This window comes from Catharus ustulatus, chromosome 3, assembly GCF_009819885.2.
Source record: "Catharus ustulatus isolate bCatUst1 chromosome 3, bCatUst1.pri.v2, whole genome shotgun sequence".
In the NCBI taxonomy this organism is placed as follows: Eukaryota; Metazoa; Chordata; class Aves; order Passeriformes; family Turdidae; genus Catharus; species Catharus ustulatus.
This window is the reverse complement of record NC_046223.1, coordinates 16,228,482-16,248,781: the sequence shown is the minus strand read 5'-3', so window position 1 is coordinate 16,248,781 and position 20,300 is coordinate 16,228,482. Positions and strand designations below refer to the sequence as shown.

The 20,300-nt window shown below is 37.8% G+C and overlaps 1 protein-coding gene across 1 annotated transcript in view; it reads left to right on the top strand.

The window, feature by feature from the left end:
- The window catches only part of MSH2 (mutS homolog 2), a 45,861-nt gene that overhangs the window by 19,971 nt on the left and 5,590 nt on the right, over positions 1-20,300 (top strand). Inside the window, exons 7-14 of the mRNA XM_033055761.2 lie at positions 4,527-4,726; positions 9,710-9,819; positions 11,804-11,927; positions 12,968-13,118; positions 15,321-15,418; positions 16,459-16,704; positions 18,163-18,367; positions 18,737-18,984. Of these exons, the coding sequence (XP_032911652.1) occupies positions 4,527-4,726; positions 9,710-9,819; positions 11,804-11,927; positions 12,968-13,118; positions 15,321-15,418; positions 16,459-16,704; positions 18,163-18,367; positions 18,737-18,984 (1,382 nt within the window). The remainder of the gene's footprint in view (positions 1-4,526; positions 4,727-9,709; positions 9,820-11,803; positions 11,928-12,967; positions 13,119-15,320; positions 15,419-16,458; positions 16,705-18,162; positions 18,368-18,736; positions 18,985-20,300) is intronic.

The following is a 20,300-nucleotide window of genomic DNA, read 5'->3' as shown; positions in this document are numbered from 1 at the left end:
CTGGCATGGTTAATGTCTTACTGTTAACATGAACATTGATATTTAGCTGTGTAAAAAGCTAGAAATATAATTAACCACTCCTGGCACCGTCTGTGTTGAGGCACCTTACAATGGTGATGAAAATTGCTGCATAGCAAGGGAAGAAGCAATCTCTTCTGATGTCAGATGTGCTACAGACATCAGTGGAGTGGAAGCAGTGTGTTGAGGCTTGGGAAAGTGTGTGACATAGATGGAAAGCAGATTTTTTGTTGTCTTTTTCTCTGTGTGTGTGTGTGATACGTTGGCCTTTTGTCATTAGTTGCTTCAAGAGATGCCTCTTATTAGCAGCAAAACTGGGGAAAAGATGGAATGTTTTGAGTTGGATTCTGAAGTATCCAGCAGAAACTTGGAGATGAGTGGGTTTTTTTCCTCTCAGAGCATGCTAAGCCTAATGATTCTTTTTAGTGCACAGAATTCAAAGCTGGTGAACAGCCATGGTTAGGCATAGCAGGAATAAAAGGTGGTTGCTGTTTCCAAATTGAAGAAAAGCACTTGTGTTGATTTTCAGTTACATTAGCTGCAGTCTTGTTTGCTGTTCCTGTGGTTTTATTTGCAAGTTTAAATAACTGTCTTGAAACAGATTTCCTTTATGCTCTAGTGTGGTTTTACTACTTATAATTGTTTCTGTTATCTTGGTTGTGCTGCCTTAGATCTGGGGTGGAAAGTTTTGCCCTATTTTCCTTTCCTTTTGATTGTGTGGCAAAAACGAGTTACCTAGTGTTGTCAGCTATTGTTTAATTACACTTTCTTGGATTTTTAAAATTTGTTTCTTTTTGTATTTCCTTTTTTTTTTTCCCCTTCAGCTGAACTTTATATTAGAAACAACCTGTCATTTGATTTCATTATTACTTGTGAGCATTATTCATGGCTTATGGTTGCATTAGCTTTCTATTCAGCATCTTGTGTGTATTCTTACCAACAGGAAATTGTTATGCAAAACGTGGCATGAACACAGACCTGTCAGATGTATCTTTGTGGTTGGCAACTGTAGGGGGGAAGATAGAACAGTACCAGGAAGGTCATGAAACGTTAGTCTAATTATCATGATTTTGGCAGAGAAAAATTGTTCTTGCTGATCTGAGAACTCTTTGAACTTGTCACTGTGGACAAAAGAGGAGTGGAAAAAAATAAATTAGAGCTTTTGAAACACCTTTGACAGATCTTTTCCAAGAAGCTGTAGAGCACGCTGAGGGAGTTGTGGGATGAAAGTGAAGGGTTTGTTTGAGCAAAAGGCACAAGCGGGGAAAAAACAAATCTAGATCTTGGTAAAGATAAGCTTAAGAGTACAGAAGATGTGCTTGAGATGTTCTTGAATGACTTTTAGCAGCTGTGCAAAATATACTAATTTTTCAGAAGTGATTCTGTGCATGTATCCATATGCTAGGATTATTGAATTTCTAAGGACCTCTTGGAAGAGAATCTAAGTTGTCTGACTTTAAACATAAGCCATGAGAGGGCAAGATAGGATATGATGTTGATGGTGAACTTAAGTTTTGCATGTTCTTGCATGTGTGAAATCGGTCATCAAAACAAGAAAAAAAGAGTTTTTATAGTTGAAATTTAAAAGTTGAAACCGTGGACTACTCAGTAGTTTAAGCAAGTTGGATAAACCCAGAAAACTCTTGTTTGCTGCTGCAGGCAGAAATAATATTTTTCTGGATTAAAATTCACTTTGCTAATGGATAAACATTCAAAATGTGGCTTGCTTTCTTCCTGGTGCTTTTTTTAAGTGAAGAAATATTGGGATTTTTTAAGTGAAGTGGTTTTAAACAAGAAATTAGTGCAATTTTCCTCATAATAAAACCTGAAGGTATTTGCTGCTAGTTCCTCTTTACACGTTGATGGTGTGATGGTATTTTGATAATGGAGAAATAATGAATAAGTTTACAAATCTTGCATAATAGCTGGGAAGTGAGAGGACATAATACCAGGATAGTACAACCTCTTGTGTATGTGTTGTGACTATAACTGCTAAAGAACAAGGAAAGTAACAGTAGGAATACATGGGTATGCTAAATGGAGAAGTTTGCAGTAAATCTTGTTCTGTTTTTGCCAAAGGAATTGTTTCCAGATTACAGGACTAAAAACGACTGAGCTACTTGGTTTCTGTGGGGAGGGTCGTGTTGGCAAGTTGGTCCCTTCTATAATTCCTTAGCGGGGAAGGAGGACATCTGGTTAGTGGGCTTGAATTTAGGCTGTAAATCAGTTTTATCATGTTTCTTTAGTTTGCTTCAGTTTTAATTGATTTTTTTGCCTTAATATTTAAACAATATCTGGTCCTTAAAAGCTTTGTTTGGTCAGCGGTTGCTGCTGGCACTTCTGAGAGCTGTGATGTGAGTCCTAAGTGAGGTCTGCTTGGTAAATTGAAGGGATTTGTAATAAACATGGCAGTGTATCTGCTGTGACAAGATCATGTAGTTCTTGTTATTCCTCCAAACCATTTGACAGAAGTCTGAAAGTTAGAAATCGTGCTCAGAAACACCAACAGGGATGAGAATGGAAAATTGCTTGGCTTTTATGATGTTTCTCATACTAGTCTTGTTATGTGTTCTTGCAGTAGGTATCTTCAGTATATTCCTGTCTACTTCTGACAAGCTCTGTGTACATGCTGAAACTTTAATGTTTCTTTTGGAAGTAAAGCACTCTTAGGTGTCAGTAATGTCAATCTCCAAATTTATGTATTAAGGCTGTAGTTGAATGGATAAATTTAGAGATAAATTTGATTTTTTTTTTTTTGTATAATACAGAAGATTCACTGGAGTAGGGGGATAGAATACTTTTTGCAACAGAAGGACATTCCTTTGGGCTCTCTACCTCTTGAGTTTGGCATTAGCCAAAGCCTTTGTTTCTTGCCTGTCTTTGCCAATTACCTGCTACAGTGGACTGTGTTAACCCCTGTGTGCTGTTGCCAGTGTCTGGCACTCTGCAGAGCACTGCAGTGTGTAATGTAGAGATTACTGCTGTCAGAATGACAAAAAAATTGTCATTTCCAATGCAGTTTGCAAATGCAGATGTTACTGTAATTGAAACAAATGCATTTTTCTGCCAGTAAGCAAACCAGCAGGAATAATGTGGTAAAAGCTGTCCTTTCTTCACTTGCATGTCTCTAGATAAAATTAACTTCTCTGCTGAAGCAAAGATATTGATAGATACTATTAACCAGAAATCAGCACAGTATGTAATATGTGGAGGTCTCTGAAGGAGGCAGAGCTCTTCCTTGGTATTCTGAAAGTGTGATCAAAGAACACTGACCTCCCTGGTGTTCCAAAATTAACAATATCCAATTTCTTTTTTTAACTACAAGTGCAAAATGTGTAGAGATGACAATATTAACTAATGCAAAAACTAATGCAAATGTATGAAAATTTGCTCACATTGTAGTGGAGAAATACAGTTTAATGCTCTGTCACTTTTATTGAGATTTATACTTGCTTCCAGCGCTTAAATAATATTTATTTCACTATTTAAAAACTCCCATACCTAAAATTAAAGAAAAAAAAACCCCAAAAAAACAAAATACCAAACCAAAATGTGAGGGAGCAACAGCAAGGGAAGGCAAGCTGGGAGTCAGTGGTGACAAGGCTGGCAGACAGTACCCTCATTAATAAGAGTGCAGTCCCACAGTGCCTGCCATGAGGCAAAAGTAGTTTGAAAGTAGTTGGCTTGGATTTGCAGAGGGAGAATTATGACTGGCTAACCCAATAACCTTCTACAATAAATAGACTGGGTGGTTGGACAAGGGAAGAGCAGGGAATGTTGATTGTGACTTGAGCTGTCACTGTCTCCTGTTACGTCTCACAAAGTAGGGACTAGATCAGAACAGGGGACTGAAAACTCACTGAGCTGCCAAGCTCAGGAGCATGAATCCCCATGGGGGTCTGTCATAGGGCTGTGCTCCTTGGGGATGCCCAGAATGTGCCTGGACACCATTGTGGGCAGCAGGCTTTAGCTGTGGTCCTGCTCTGAGCAGAGGTTGGAGTGGTCAGTGCTCAGAAGTGCCTTCCAGCCACCAGGATTCCCATCCTGAGGTCCAGGCTTGCACAGCTGCACAGTGGCCATGTTGGCCTTGACCACGGGGAGCTAAACTCTGCCAACAGTGGGATTTTTTTTCCTTCTTAATACCTCTTCTTCCATAGACTTCTGGAAGACTTTTTTGATAGTGTAGGGAAAGGATTAATCTCAAAGACAATTCTGAGTCAACTTTACCTACCGGGTAGACACTGGTGTTTGCACTTGGAATGACTGCACTCCATTGCTGTTCATTAGAAACCCTGACTGTTCAAAACTACAGAAGCTTGACACAGGTTAAATCTCCTTGCTTTCTCAGCTCATGTGTTCTCCTGTTTTCATTTGGGCTTTTTTACTAGGAGGGTTAGCCAGTGGATACAGCCATAGAGAAGGTGCAGATGGAAACTGTCAGATAACTGGTGACATAAAAGAATTACAGATCATGTCATGCTAATCATGGTTATGAATTCCTTATGTAGGTTGAATTTGGTTGAAGCTTTTGTAATGGATGCAGAGCTACGCCAGTGCCTTCAAGAAGATCTGTTACGTCGCTTTCCAGACCTCAACCGGCTGGCAAAGAAATTTCAGAGACAAGCTGCAAACTTACAGGACTGTTACCGAATGTACCAGGCTATCAATCAACTGCCTAATGTTGTACAAGCACTAGAAAAACATGAAGGTAATGCTACCCCCATCTCTTCTCAATGTTTTGTAGTATACTGATGATGCAGAGAAATAGAGTGTAGATTTCCAAAAATCACTTTTTTCCTGTGTGCTTTTGTTGAAGGAATAAAGCTTAAACGCATTTGAATTTTAAATGAGCTGAAATTCCAAAATGCCAATCAGATACTTAAAAATATTTATAGCCAAATCTTTACAGGAAAATGTGTTCTAATTAGCTTGTAGCTGGGATGCTTGAACTGTTGGATGATGGTGTGGGAATCTTTCATATGGACTTGTAGGAATTCCTGACCAACCATGCGAGTATTGTGCTCTTAGAAACAAGATACCATTCATACAATAGTGTTATCATCCACTTTGGGTTGTAATTAAACACAGAATCCCCCCCAGTTTAAGTATTAGTGGTATAACTTAGAGGGCTTGGTTTTTTTATTCATAATGCTGCTGTATTTAATACAAGTAACATGGCAGGATTTCTTAAAGTCCTCATTAGTAGGAAGCACAATGCTGTGATAAGCAAGTCTAGAAGGTACAAAAGCTGCTATTTTTTTCTTTTCTGTGTGTTACTAAGAAAATGCAGAATAAAATCAGCATAACAAGGGCGTGATTCAATTTAGCAATAGCAGTTCTGACCTACCAGAAAACTCATTTTTGTAGAAGCCCATTAATTTGTTAGAAATTCCCTTTATGTAAAGCAAGCACCAAAACCTTAAAAGTGAATGTTGTTTGAAATGGTATGGTTACAAAAATTTCTTTCCTCTATTTGAGTAGAAAATAAAGCTACCCAGTGTCTTATACTTTCCTGTACTACAGCTGTAGCTGTTTTACAGCTTCAAGTAATGAAACTTCTACATTATTAATCTTAAATCAGTTTTTGTTTGATAGCTGCATTATTTCCAAAAGCAGTTAAGATCTGAAACTCTGAAGGAACTGATAGATGTAACTCCTTTGCTTGTTTTTGTTCTTAAAGAGCTGCACCACTCTTTAGCTGCCTCAGTCATGTCCATTTGGCTTTTCCAAACAGATTGCTTCTTTTAGCCTTGACAAGGAGCTCTTGGATTCCCATCCTATACTGGGGTGTTAGTTCAGAATGCTGGCTTCCTGTCTTTACTTCTTTTTATATTCATTGCCATTTGGATCCACAGAGTCCCTCTGTCATACCACTGGGGTAGGAAAACAATGCCATTTTTAGTTTTGAGGAGCAAGCTGTGTAAGGCAAACTGCTAAACTCACCATATGGAAAAGTTAATAGACTGCAAAAGGTTCTTCCTGTTCTACACATGAATCAGTTGGACTTAGTAGGGCAATCACCACCAGCAGTGTATTAAAGATAGTTTAAAATAGTTGGCGTGTTATTTTTCTTTTTCTTTGTACTTGTACCACCTGTTCAAAATACATGAATGGTCTGGTAATTTTCAGTGTACATGAGTGATTCAGACTGGATCTGGTGATTTTTCTCTTTCTGACTGTATAGAATGTTTTAGCTCATCAAGGGATGGAAAGTCAGATTTTTGACAATTCTGAGTATGTGCCAGTTTCAGAACTCCCTTGCCTATGAATGGCTATGGGGATATAGAGCAACTAGAGGAATATAGAACAACCATGAGGTCATCAGCTGTGACTGCCTCTCCCTCAGTATGAAGCACTGTTTTATTGAAATCCTTGTTTTTATGGGTGGTGAAACCTGAGGGGGGTGATGAGTGAAGATGACGTTTTTCTGGTTTAGCCATAAGAAGTCTGCATAAGATGGGAAAGGACTCTGAGTCATCAAATCATTTTGCTCCAGCTGGCAATAGGGAACAGTTCTTCATTACTCAGATTGCTGGGGCATGAAATTTGGGTCCTTACAAGATTTCTGTCCTTAGGAAGCTGCTGAACTATGTTCCTTGCCATCTCACACCAACACTCTTAAGTCTGTAGATATGCAGAATACAGGAATTGTGTGCTGGGTTTCAGGTGTATTTTTACCATACTGTATACTTGAATACCCCTTACTGCTTGTTTTAGTCCTGTTCTTTCCCAGACTGTTGCACTGGTGTGTTACAGCTGTGTTATGATCAAACTTGGCTGTTTCCCATCCTTTGTCACATCCAACTATTTGTTCCCTTACTCACAGTGAAAACACATTTCTCTATCAACATGTCATCTTACTCAGTGTTTTGTTTTACTTCATTTCCATTAGCCCAGTTTTCAAGGTGTTGATCTATTTCTGATTTATCTTATTCCAATATAATCTACTGATATCTTCCATATTGTATATTTTAGTGACATTTATAAGCAGCTTTCTTTTGTGTATTAATATGAATTCACGTATCTTAAGGTAAATGCTTCTGTGAGCCCTGAAGGAACTGATGGCCTTTCAGCTTGTTCATCTTTTGCAAGTGGGTGATGTCCTCTTTATCTGCACTTTGGTCATGGTATAAATCACAGATCTTGCACCTTGGCACCTCCTATGACACCATGCTGAATGCTTCAGAACAACCCAGATTAGGTCTGCAGAGTTCCTTTTGTCTCAGGCGTTCAGTATTTCAGGCTGAAATATTGCACTATATGGATATTATCTGCCTGTAGTAAACCTATATTTTATCCCAATTTCCATTGTTCTTTTCCTTTTATCGCACTTTCCATTGCACTATCAAAATGACTGGTGCACTTAGTCATCTGGATTTTCTGTTTTACCTGGATAGAGTAGTGTCATTTGGCTGCCAAACTGTGTCTTTCAACTCTGAAGATTAGTGTTTTAATTGCCAGGCAACATTTTTAAACCATATTAATGGTCAGGTCTTTAACATGTGTAATAAACACGTGTCTGTGCTTCAGAAAGTAAATTATGGTTTAAATTAAAAACTGCACCTGGGCATAGATGGCCTTTGTGATCAATATGCACCTCTGCTTTTGATGGTGCATAGCTCTGTTAGTCTTTCTCTCAGTGGTTAGTTTCCATCCTAATGTTGACTAGGTGCAAAAGAGGCTTTGTTTTTTTCATTATGAGTTTATGAATACAGGTGCAAGACATGTTGGAGTTTAATTCACAATTTTTCAGTGGTGGTTCTTGCTCATATTCTAATGTAATGCCAGGTGTTTTAAGAAAACCATATGCATATAACTTTTGAAAATCCTCGTTATTTGCTGACTCCACTGTTTTGTTTCCTTCAAGTGCTGGATACTGAGTTTAAAGTTGGATTAAAAGTGCAAATAAATTTTGCGTTGTATCGGTTTGACCTGACATTTGTATTTTATTTACTTAATAAATCAATGGATTCTAACTTTTGATTAGGACATCTTCCTGTGCTGAGATGCACCATCAAAGCTTAAATAATGAAATGGCATCATGATGCTTCCCTACTTACTCCTTTCAAAAAAAGAAATTAAAATTGCTACTTTAAGTCCAAGCACAATAATTTTTCATTGATTCAAGAATACTGAAGATCATTTCATTGTGTGTGCCATGTATTCCATTAGCAGCTCTGGGAGCTACTAAGCCCAATCTGAAGATTGGACATGAAACTTTTTCTACTCTTCAGGCTCTTCATTCTTTGACTGTTTTTATTTTTTAGGTTGGTTTAGATGTGTCTTCTTACAGGAGGGAACCAAGATATTAAAAGACCAAGCAAGAAATTTGGAATTGAAAGCAATCTTTATTTCATATCTCTTGGTTTTGAAGATTTTTAGTAGGCAAAAAACTCAATTTTTGCAAGTTCAGTAATCTTTCAACAATATCTAATTTTTTTCTCTATTAATAGATATTAGATATTATTTGGAGCTTTCATTTTAAATGTTTGTGGGATTGGGGAAGCAAAAAGGCATGGGAGAAAAAGGAATCAAATCAAACATTTTCTTTCTACTTCGATTACAATGTTGAGAGAGATTCACTTGGATAATCATGTCCTCACTGTGTGACTTCTATAAATTTCTGTGGCAATTTTTCTATAAATTTCTGTGTCACTTTTTATTAGGAAAGGCTAGGACTTTTTTCTTAGTCTGGTAAGAAACTGAGAGGCTCTGGAATAGCCAGAGCTTAATTCTGTATTTCTCTGTTATTATGCAAAGCCTTGCCTGTAAACATTAGAGGCAAGCAACATAATTCTGTACATAATTCAGTGAGTATAAGCTCATAGTATTAGATTCATTTTGAGGCATTTTTTGTAAATCATATAGTCCATAATGCTAATCTTTCTGTGATTAAATCATAACATGAAGTGGCTGCAAAGATGTAAACATGCATTTACTGACAGAACATTTCCACAGCTGGCTGCTGGATATAGGTGCTTATTAGTGGCTTCTGTGTACCTGAAGAAAACACTTCCTTCACAAATTTGGCAGTATCTGTGTGCATTAAGTTGACTGTGAGCTGCTCTTGGTGTTCAGTGCTTTTGGTGTTCCATGGACTTCCAACCAGTATGTGTTCTATGCAGTTTGATTTGCTGCTACAGAGTATTTCTGTTAATTTTGATGCCTTCCTATCTAGTGGAAAGAAGTGACTGTAAAGATCTGGTTATAATATGTGGTCTTTTTTTGTAGAAAATAAAAGCAGATAACATACGCCTCAGTTGTTATGTCTATATTGTAATTACCCAATATTCCCAGCATTAGGTAATATTTTATTAAGAAGAATTAAAAACTGTGAGTGTGGATGATAAGACCTACATTTTTTTCGCAGAAGGCATGTCAGCTTTTTTATTGGTAATATTCAGACAGCAGGTTTGCTTTTATACTGTTGTTTGTAATTTTACTCATAGTAGAAGGGAATTAATACCCCCAGATATGAACAAAGATGACAGAATTGGTACAAGCTTAATCAGAATGTAGATGGGATAATGCCAATTTTAGAAAAAGGTACATGTTTTTCAGTGAAATAGTCACAGCCCATCTTTGTAAAAATAAACCAGCTAAGCTGTTGTGTTGTTTAACTTGGATAAATGAATTCTGGTAAATTTGTGGGAGTTTGTGAATGGTAATTTTTCTTCTTTGTTCATAACAGGAGCTCACCAGATGTTGTTGTTGGCTGTATTTATAACACCTCTTACTGATATCTGCTCTGACTTCTCAAAGTTTTTGGAGATGATAGAAACAACGTTGGACATGGAAAAGGTATGAATTGTTGTGTGGGCAGGGTTTACTCAGCAATTAAAGTTTCTTATTGAGCTTTGCAATCTGCTCTATCTGCACTAAATTTAATTGATCATCTATATTAAGTAGTTAGTGATAATTTAGCTGTGAAATATATGAAGACTGTTACTAGTATATCAGGGTACTCAACAGAACATTCACCTCCTATCTCAAATTATCTAGCCAGTGAAAAAATGCTCTGGGTGCATTGATGCTGTGGACCTGAAACTATTTTTTAAAGATCTCATTAGTATTAAAAGTGGAGAAGTAATTTCTGTCATTTCTCTACTTCTTTGCATTTTTAAACTGATATGTCTCAAATCTAGAATGTATGTTTAGGTATGTTTATTACTTAGGGAGTCTTTTAGGATTTTCATTTTTTTTAAATTAACCAGGAATTAGGATTATCCTAAGTGAAGGTCTCAGCTGAGTGTAGAAGTAAGAGGACTACCTAAACATGTGCCAGATGTGGTAGTAAGGGCAGTTTGTTGAACTTGTGGAAACTGCAGTGGCTTTAAAATTTTGAACATGCATACTTTTGTCCAAAGGCAGGAGCACTGTGTTTTCTTTCTTTGTATTGTGTTGTGCATCCATCAAATGCATTTTACTGTTTATGGAAAGACTTGTTTGATTGACATGTTGCTGTAATTTGTGATGTATGGTAATGAAGAAATTTATAGCTTTATACCAGTTACAGACCATCTGTTGATGCAGTTTGTGTGCCCTGGGACTGTTTTCTTTAAAACTAACAGCTGTTTAAGCCTTCACCCTTCATAGTCCAGCCCTTCAAATTTCTTTTCAGGTTCTACTTTAAAAATGTTTTGTTCTCCTTCTAAACAGAATAACAAGTCAGTTATTTTTAGTCAAATCCCATAGAATCTGGCATGTTGGATTTGCTTTTTCTCCCCCTTCAAGGTACTGGAAAATGCCTGTAGATAAGCCAACACTGGTTTTACCAGAAGAATAAACCTTGTCCCTATGAACATGAGAATTTGAACTTTGACTTGAAATTCCCCTTGGATTTTGAGGGAGTTCAAATAAAATACGCAGTTCTATTCTGAGTGCAATTGAAGGATAGGTTGTCATAGCAACTGAATTATGTCAATAATCCATTCTAAGATAAAAAGAAACATCTAAGTTCAAAAAGCGTGGGATATGGTTATTCATTTACCTAGCTGTAATAAAAGTTGAGAAACTGTCACTTCCATTCCTATATATCACAGAATCATAAGGGGCCTTTGAAAAACCATCTACTCCAACCTCCTCCTCAAGTCAGGGCAACTTCAAAGTTTGGTGGTGCCTTTGGTTCATAGCCACCTGGCAGTGGGAGCATGGGGAAGAGGGAGAAAAAAGATGAAATACAACATGCTTCATCCTTGCCTCTGAAAATGTTAAGTTTAGAAGGAACCCTATCTGCTTTTAAACTCCAGAGCTGGGCTGCAATTGGTAGGATTTTTGGTGATACTATGTAGGCTCCTTCCTAAATCTCTAGAATGTCTTTTGGGGCAGAAATTACTGTTTAAGAAACTTCAGTTTCCAAAGGCTTCTTGTTTTGAGACACCCCATGGTTTTACACTCTGTCTTGATTAGCTGCCTGAATCCAGAGTAGCAAACAGATTACATGACAATTTAATTCCCTCTCACCTCCCATTTTGCCCTTCCTACTGCTCAGTTATTTATTTGCAAGTAAGTGTGCAGGCAACATTTCAGCAGAAAAAAATCTGCTAAATTGTTATATTTTGCTTGTATGAAGTGTATTAACTGAGAAAACAAGTATTTGAGATGTATTTGTTTTGCAGTTGAATTAGACACCAACTGTCACAAACAACATTGCATGACAAGATTATATATAAAAAATTGAGTGAATTATTAATTAGTAAATTCATTTCACTGTGTATACGTAGGGAGAGGATTTTTTTTTTATTGCCTATGTTCATATAATTTTTTTCTTGTTATTTTTGTCTAGGTGGAGAATCATGAATTTCTTGTCAAGGCTTCTTTTGATCCTAATTTAACAGAATTAAGAGAGAAGATGAATGAACTGGAAGAAAAAATGCAGTCTTTACTAAAGACTGCAGCCAAAGAACTAGGTAGGGCTTGGAATTGCCTTTAATTCATGTCTCTTTTGTAAAATGTTTTGCAATCAGGTGATGAAAACTGGTATAAAGGAGTTAAAGGGTTAAAGGATATTTGCATTATTTTATTATTGAGCTGGGGTCACTTTGGTTGCTGCAGTACAAGCTGTTGTAAACAGAGCGATTTTTGGTTTATAACTTGGCCTTTATTTATTTAAAATCAGCATTCCAAAATATTTCAGAAATTCTCACATGTGTTGCAGAATCCATTTTGTAGAACTGGAACTCATCAAACTCTTGGCTGAGTCTAGTTCTGTTTTACATTCTTTGAGGACCTGCACTGAGACTTCCCCCCGCCCCACATGTGCATTATCCTGAGTGTCCATTCAGTTTTCTCTTGCTGTTCCTTACAAAATGTAATTTGTGAGCAAATGAGACATTTAAAGAGTTGATTATCCTATGCAGAAAATTCCATGTGCATCTGATGAATCAGGCATTGAAAGAGCAACTTTAAGAAAAAGCCACCAACTTGTAATGCAACTATGGCAAGGAAAATTGGCAACACTATACTTATTTTGGGTTGTACCTTTAAGAGCTTGCATTTTTTCTCTCTATTTTTTTATTTTTAGTATAAAGATGATACCTTGGATAAGAAGAAGGAAAACCAAGGTTGTGTAGGGATGGAATGAGAAATCTTGTGGCAGAACTATGTGTTAGTGGAAGGATCACAAGAGTGCAGGTGCTGAGCTGACAGCAGCAATGCAGAGTGTCCTTGCATTTTACACATTCCTGGGGAATTCATGGCAATACAGTAATTGTGAGCCTGATTAGAATATGCAGTTTGAAAGCATCTTAAAGTAAGAGCAGAGAATGAATCCATGTATTTGTATTTGGTCTGGGTATTTCTCATACCTGTACAGAAGGAAGGAAGTCTACTCAATTAGCAAGTGTACCAAATTAAATCATGGAAGCTGAGGGTAGTGAGCAGGAATAGCATAGGCTGTAGAAATTGTGATAATACACCTGGTTTCTTTTTCTTTCTTTTCATCTGAAAGGTCTGGAAGCTGGCAAAAGTATCAAACTGGAGACAAATTCACAGTTCGGACATCACTTTAGGGTAACTTGTAAGGAGGAAAAAGCTCTCCGTAACAATTCGAAATATGGAATCATTGATACACAGAAGAATGGTGTGAAATTTACCAACAGGTAGGAGATGATAGTGGTAATTTTTAAGCCTGTTCTGAAAGTAATATAATTGTGCCTTTATAATTATGCTGATAAAACAAAGTTTCACCTTTTAAATTGGTTCACAGATTGAAATATTGAGCAGGACTGGCGTAGAGTTTGTTAAAAGCTGCATTCCCCATTCATGTTGCCAACTGTTAGCTATTTTTGGTCCTGTGACTTGAGCTAATTTCTCTTTTTTAGCTGCAGCAAGTACCATAATTGCTTTTATGTTGAGTGTTTTTACAGACACAAACTGCAGCAGGGAAAGAGTTATTTATGTTTATCACCAAATGTGACATGCAGAATTTTGTTGGTGATTACCTTTTTTCCCCCCTTTGTTCCAAGTCCTCTCTAATTTCTGTTACTCCTGTGCATTGAACTTCAATTCTATGGCTCTTTTGATTGAGCTTTTAAAAAATTTAGGTCTTCAGGTTAATTGCATTGAGGCTGTTTCACTGTGTCCTTGTCTGGACAGCAGTTCTGACACATATCAGCTGAAAAGTCTGTATTTTTTTGTTGAATTTTAGCTCTTTTAGAGCATTTTAGCAGTAGCAAGGTCTGCATCAGTCATCAGATGTTTGTCTGTTCTTCAGTGTTTTTACACAGAGAAAGTTGCATGTGCAGAGTTGGGTAATAACTTAGGTTGAAGGCTACTTCTTATTCCTCACTCAGAGCAGATGTACCTTGGAAATTAGATCTTGTCTCAAGCTTAGATGGGGTAGCCCAAGGCTTTGCCCAAGTGCCCAACCTCTAAGTCTCCTTCACAGCCTTGTGGGGTGCAAGTTCCAGTGCTGAATTACTATTTATGAGAACTTTTCTAATCAGATCTAATGAGAATTTTCCTAGCAGAAACTTGGCATGTTAGGATCTCATTCTTTCACACTGCACCTCCAAGGAGAGTCTGTTGCCTCTTCCCTCCAGGCTGACCTCAGATTCTCTCAGCCTTGTCCTTGCATGCCATGTGCTCCAGCTCTGCACCTTTGTGGTGACCATCTGCTCCAGGTTCAGTGTTGGCAAGACAAAACCCAAAACCAGAGATGCCATCTCAGCAGTGCTGAATAGAGGGGAAGAATGTCTTCCTTCAGCATGCAGTGGGTCCACTCTGACAAGTGCCAGCATTTCTGCCTCAGGGGCACACTGCTGGCTTGTGTTCAGTTTCTTGTCCCCTGGGTGTGATGGTGTAGTGACTGGTTTCTGTAAATCACTCACTTCCATAGTTATAATTCCTTATCTTTGAAAAGGAGGGCAAACATATTGGTTCACACCAGCCAATATGCTGGTGTATTTCGCACCAATTTACTTAAATGAATAAAGTGTAAACTTTAATTGCAGTTTGTTTCAAAATTTACTGAGGATATTTTTTAAAAACATCCCTGAAATGTAAAACAGTTTTTTTTCTGGTTCTAAATATGTTGTGAATCTAAATGTATGATGAAGTTAGGCTTTTCTGTAACTGAGAAGATGTACTTAGAACCTGTACTGTGTCATCTGTTACTTTCCCTTAGTGAAGCAGCCCATGCAGCACTAATAAAAAAGACTTCTTTGTGCTTAGTTAAGTTATAGTTGCTTCTGTAGGTGGTACTAGAAACATAAGACTGACTTCTGCCTATGGTGTGGGCACACTACTTGGGTGTGTTTATTATTCAGTCTTGCAGACTCTTGTTCTTTGTTCAGGAGACAAGCTTAAGAAGAATAAAAACTTGTTTAAACTGTTGTGTTTATTTCAGCTTACCTTAGTTTGAAGACCAGAACCTGTTCATAGTGACAGTAATTAACTTAGGTTTTTACTAAGTGAAGGAAGTTAATGTCTGATAAGCCTGTTGTATGACTCTGGGTTAATTGCACAGTTGCTTAGCAGCAAAATGTAGCAAAATAGCCAGAAATTCAGTTGTAAGAGCTAGTCCTTATCACATAACAGCTTTATAACAAACACAGATGTTTTTGAGAGTCATGGTTGATGCTAGAATTTCTGGTTTGGCCCTTATCTTAAACTTGGAATTAATCTTGAGGCTGTCTTGGTGTGGATGAATTGTAGTTCAGTTGCTTTGTGGTCTTTGTGCTGAACCTTGCTGATAAAACAGGTGGGAACACTTGGTATTGACTCGGATGAGAGGCAAAAGTTTGGCATTGTAGGTCGAGGCAGAACATCACAGCTTCTAAATGCTCTTGTTTTGTTCACAGCAAACTGAGCACCATCAATGATGAATATATAAGGAACAGGGAAGAGTATGAAGAGGCTCAGGATGCAATTGTTAAGGAAATCATTAACATTGCTTCAGGTGAATATGCCACTGTTGATGTGTGTCACAGTCTGGAGTGCTGGGAGGACTTGCTGTTTCTTTGAAGGTCTTTTGCAGAGACAAACTGTAATATTGCCCAAAGAATTAGTGTGAAAAGTGAGGGGTGGCTTTCAGACAGCTGTTGAAAGTTTGAAATATAAATTGTCTTCTGTCCCCAGACCATTTCCTGACATTGCTGCAGATGTGCAGTGATGAGGTGTGTGGAAGTGCTAATCCCCTAATTGGAACAAAAATAAGGCCATGAAGGCACATCTGTCCTCCACCTACCTCCCTGACTCTGGGCACCTTCACCCAAACTGCACAGGAGGTCAAGGAGAGCAGAGAGCTCAAGGAGTGGGACCTGAGGTCTGAGAACATTGATAAGAAATACAAGATCAAGCAGTCATTGCTTACATGGCTATAACAATTCTTGGTTTCCTAAGTTATTTCCGTATATTTTGCTCCAAGACTGCCTACTTACAGGGCATTCTTTACTATCCTTCATCAAAAGCAGAGGCAACACTAGGGAATTTGAACTGTAGACTCCAGTGCCTCATCCTTTTCACTGAAGAAAACCAAACACCAAAACTTAAAAAGCTTGTACTGGAGAGACTGGGTCATGTAGCCTGGTGTCACAGGCGCTGTATCTGACAGACCTCTCCCTCCCATCATTTACACAGACAGAGATTGCTGCTGTGTCTGACCTGTCTGTGCTGTGTGTCTCTGGTGTCTTGGCTTGCATGAGCATCAGGATGCAGTGTGTTGTTCAGGAAAGAAACGTACTGGATTTCCAGATGAGGGAAAATAATCAAAATGGCCTCACCTCTTCCTTTCTTAGTCTGAGGAAGTCTCCTTGGTATTGAAGGCTTGGAAACTTTAGGATTGCATCCTAGACTCTCGCAGGAGGGGACTTTCATCTTGAAGAATATTGTTACTGCAGATGAATTAACTTGATGGACTCAGTGTAGGCTGCAAGGCACCTTCTCAGCAAGAGCAAAATCATAGCTAATGATAATTTGTGTCTCCTCAATGCAAACCAGGTTATGCAGAGCCCATCCAGACCATGAATGATGTGATAGCTCAGCTGGATGCCATCGTGAGCTTTGCCCACGTGTCCAACGGAGCGCCCGTGCCTTACGTCCGGCCCGTGGTTCTGGAGAAGGGACAGGGCAGGATTGTCCTGAGAGGTGCCAGGCATCCCTGCATCGAAGTGCAGGATGAGGTTGCCTTCATCCCCAATGACATCACATTTGAGAAGGGCAAGCAGATGTTCCACATTATTACTGGTAAATATTTCTGTTCTCTTTCTTGTTTGTTATTTACTTTATAAATGTCTCGAGTATTTCCAATAATGATGTCTTTTTAAAAAGGAAAAAATACAAACCAAGAATAAGCAAAACAAATCAGCAACCTAATAAAATTCTGTCAAAACAATTTCTCCCGTTAAGGGCAAGTAGCTACTGAGTTACTCATCTTTCTGCATGGGGAATAAGATTTGGAAAAGAAGGGAGGATATTTGTAAACTATTATTTTTTGCTGTTACAGATTATAATTTTTTTTAAAAGTGTCCACAATGTTCATGTGAAATGTTACCTTTGACTGTGAATATTCTACAAGTTTCTGTACATACAGGCATATTTCTCATCATCCAAACTCGTAGTAATGGAATTGGTTATTGTGATTTTAGTTGTAGTGTACTGTTTGGAGAAGGTGATCACTAATTTACAAACAGCTATTTGTGAAGAAAAGAGAGGCTGCTAGGACAGTAGAAAACAAGAAGTTAGTCCTTCCTTAAAGTAAGGCCTTAGTGAATGTAACTCCACAAGCCAGGCAACCTGAGGAGCTGGAAAGCCTGACCCTGCTAAAGGGATTTGGAAAATTCCACTAGGCATTAATTGTACTGTAGCCATGTTTTTGTAGGCAAGATTTTAAGCAGCCTCTTTGTTAGTGTTTTCTTTGTGGAGTATTAAAGTTGATTTTAAATGCAAAACATGTTTCAATGACTGTACCATTTTTCACCCTTTTCTCTGGTGTAATTAAGATAATTTTACTACACATGAAAACATTTTTAGTGTTTATAGATTTAATTGAATCTTAATTTCCATCCAGATGTCCTTAACATACGTTCTGAGTAGCAAAGATCTGAAATTAGAGAATGATTAATGAGCACTTCTAACATAATCAAAAAGAAAAACTGAAAATCTGAATAAATACATGGTAACACGCTTCTTTTTCTGGTTAAGGAAAGCGTAAAATTGGTTTTAATGATCAGTTTTCTGGATAATACTTTTTATTTCATTTATACTTCAGTTACAATTAACTACTTAATATCTGGGTTTGCTGGTTCTGAGTCACCCATTAGCTTGTACCCAGTCTGAACTAAGCTGTTTCATTTTTTACAGAGAAATTTCAATAGTTGTTTGAGGTGAAAACAAATTATGACAATTCTTAAGCAGAAATAAATACTGATTATTTGTAATTTAAAGCTTATTAGTTTTAGAGATCACCACATGTTTTAGATGACTGCTTGTACTTTTGAAAAAAGTCCTAAAACTTACGGAGGCCTCTCATGTTCTTGGATCACATTTCTTTTGAAAAAGGAGCATTCAGTAAGACAAACAAGCAAGAGAGTAAGAAGTTTAAACCCTCTTTGTTTTAATTTAGAGACTGTTCTCCTTTAAAAGAACTGCTGAATTGTAAAGATGATGCTTTTAAAAATAATTTATGGACAAATTCTTCTTTAGGCCCTAACATGGGGGGAAAATCAACATACATCCGACAGACAGGAGTGATTGTTCTTATGGCCCAAATTGGGTGTTTTGTGCCGTGTGAGTCTGCAGAAATAACCATTGTGGATTGTATCCTGGCTCGAGTGGGAGCAGGAGACAGCCAGCTGAAAGGAGTGTCCACTTTCATGGCTGAAATGCTGGAAACTGCTTCAATCCTTAGGCAAGTCTTGTGCTTTTGTTTAATTGTTGGTTGGGGTTGGTGGGAATGGAGGTGCACGAAGAGAGATGCATTTAAGATTTTTCTTTTGTGGGGAATCTCAAGATCTTTTTAGCTGGCCCATAAGTTCTTGAAGTAGCCTTCTGTTTATTCCAGTGGTCAATGCAGGGTTGCTACCAAGAGACCAAAGCCTAAATGGGACAGAGATTCTAATTTGGAATGATCTGTTTGATGCTGTGTCTGCACTATGTTTGTAAATATGAAGGGTCTTTTGCCTCTTCCATGCTCTGCATCCACAGCATAACTTGTGATACTCCAATATCCAGAGTTCATGCTGCCATCAAGTGTTAACAAATGTTCTTGTGTTTTTAGGACAGCGACTGAAAATTCCCTGATAATCATTGATGAGCTGGGAAGAGGAACTTCTACCTATGATGGCTTTGGCTTAGCATGGGCCATCTCAGAATACATTGCCACCAAAATCTGTGGGTTTGCCATGTTTGCTACACACTTCCATGAGCTCACAGCTCTTGCTGAGCAAGTGCCAACAGTGAATAACCTGCATGTCACTGCTCTGACCAGCGATGACACGCTGACGATGCTCTATCGTGTCAAGGAAGGTAAGAACGTGGCTCAGCTTCATTTTGCCCTGAGAGAGAAAAATCTTAATGGAAAAATAATACCCCCCCTCTGCCAAAATAATGGCATACTCCAGGCTTGGGGTTTATAATATATACATACATATATATATATATCTATATATATATTCTTCTTTGAACATAGACACTGTATGTGACAGGAGCTCTGTCCGTGTGTGAACACAGTAGGTGATGTTGATTATTTCTTAATCTTTCTAGGCTTGGCCACTCAAGTTGATGTTTTTGAGTTGCTCCCTTTTTCTTTTTTAAAGACAGAGAGAAGGATTCCAGAATGTTACTTTCTCTTTTCCTAAAGCAGCCATTTTAACCTACTCTAATGGAAGAGACTTCTATTTCTTAAACTGTTCTTTTAAAAGAAATAAGTGCACCTTTTATGTGCTGAAAGTTTTTTGTTGTAATAAGACTTGCTCTTAAATTGCCCAATTTATACATTACTTTGATGTAGGAAAAACCATATGGGTAATTTTTAGCATATAGTGAAACAACTTTTAGCATCATAGTGAAACAACAAGTAGCCTGTTTTGTTAGTATAAGATCAGTTTAATTGTTTTTAAACTGTAAGATGTATTTAAAGTCTTTCAGTGGATCCAATTATTTCCTTCATTATTAAATTAAACAATTTTTAATTAACCATAAATTTCATCTATTCCTCCTGCTTCTCTATATCCCCTATCAATTGTTTTTACTTTCTTCAGTAGGAGCCTGTATTTGTTGCTAAATAAAGCAGAGATGTAACTGTAGTTTGCAAGGTGTGCCCATTTATGGCATTCTAATTTAGCTGTGAACTCTACAGTGCTTTTGGATTGTTCTCAATAGAGCATTTCAGTCTGGTTGGCAACCCCTGGGCTGAGATTTTGATTTAAAATGTGGGCAGAGTATTCCTTCTTACCCTGTATACCTCTTGATTTTCCTCTTCTGAGTTCCAGAACAAAGGAAAGAGTTAGGTATCACTTGAATGGGTAGAACAGGGTTGCTGTAGAACATTCTGCTTATCCTGGATCTGATACCCTGCTGGTTTTACTCCTATGACATAACTAATTGCTGATTTCTTACTCATTTCTTCTGGTTTTAAATCCATGAAGTTGCTTCATTTCTTGCCATTGGATTACATTTATGACCACTTTTGTGTTCCCCCCTGGCTATAATTTTGCAGTTAGGTTTTGGGTACATTTCTGTGAATCCTGGGAGACTGCTCTGAGCAAGGGGAATCACAGCAGGAGCACAAGTACTGCTCTCCTCTGGCTTTGCTGAGAGTGTGCTCACAACTGGGTGGATTA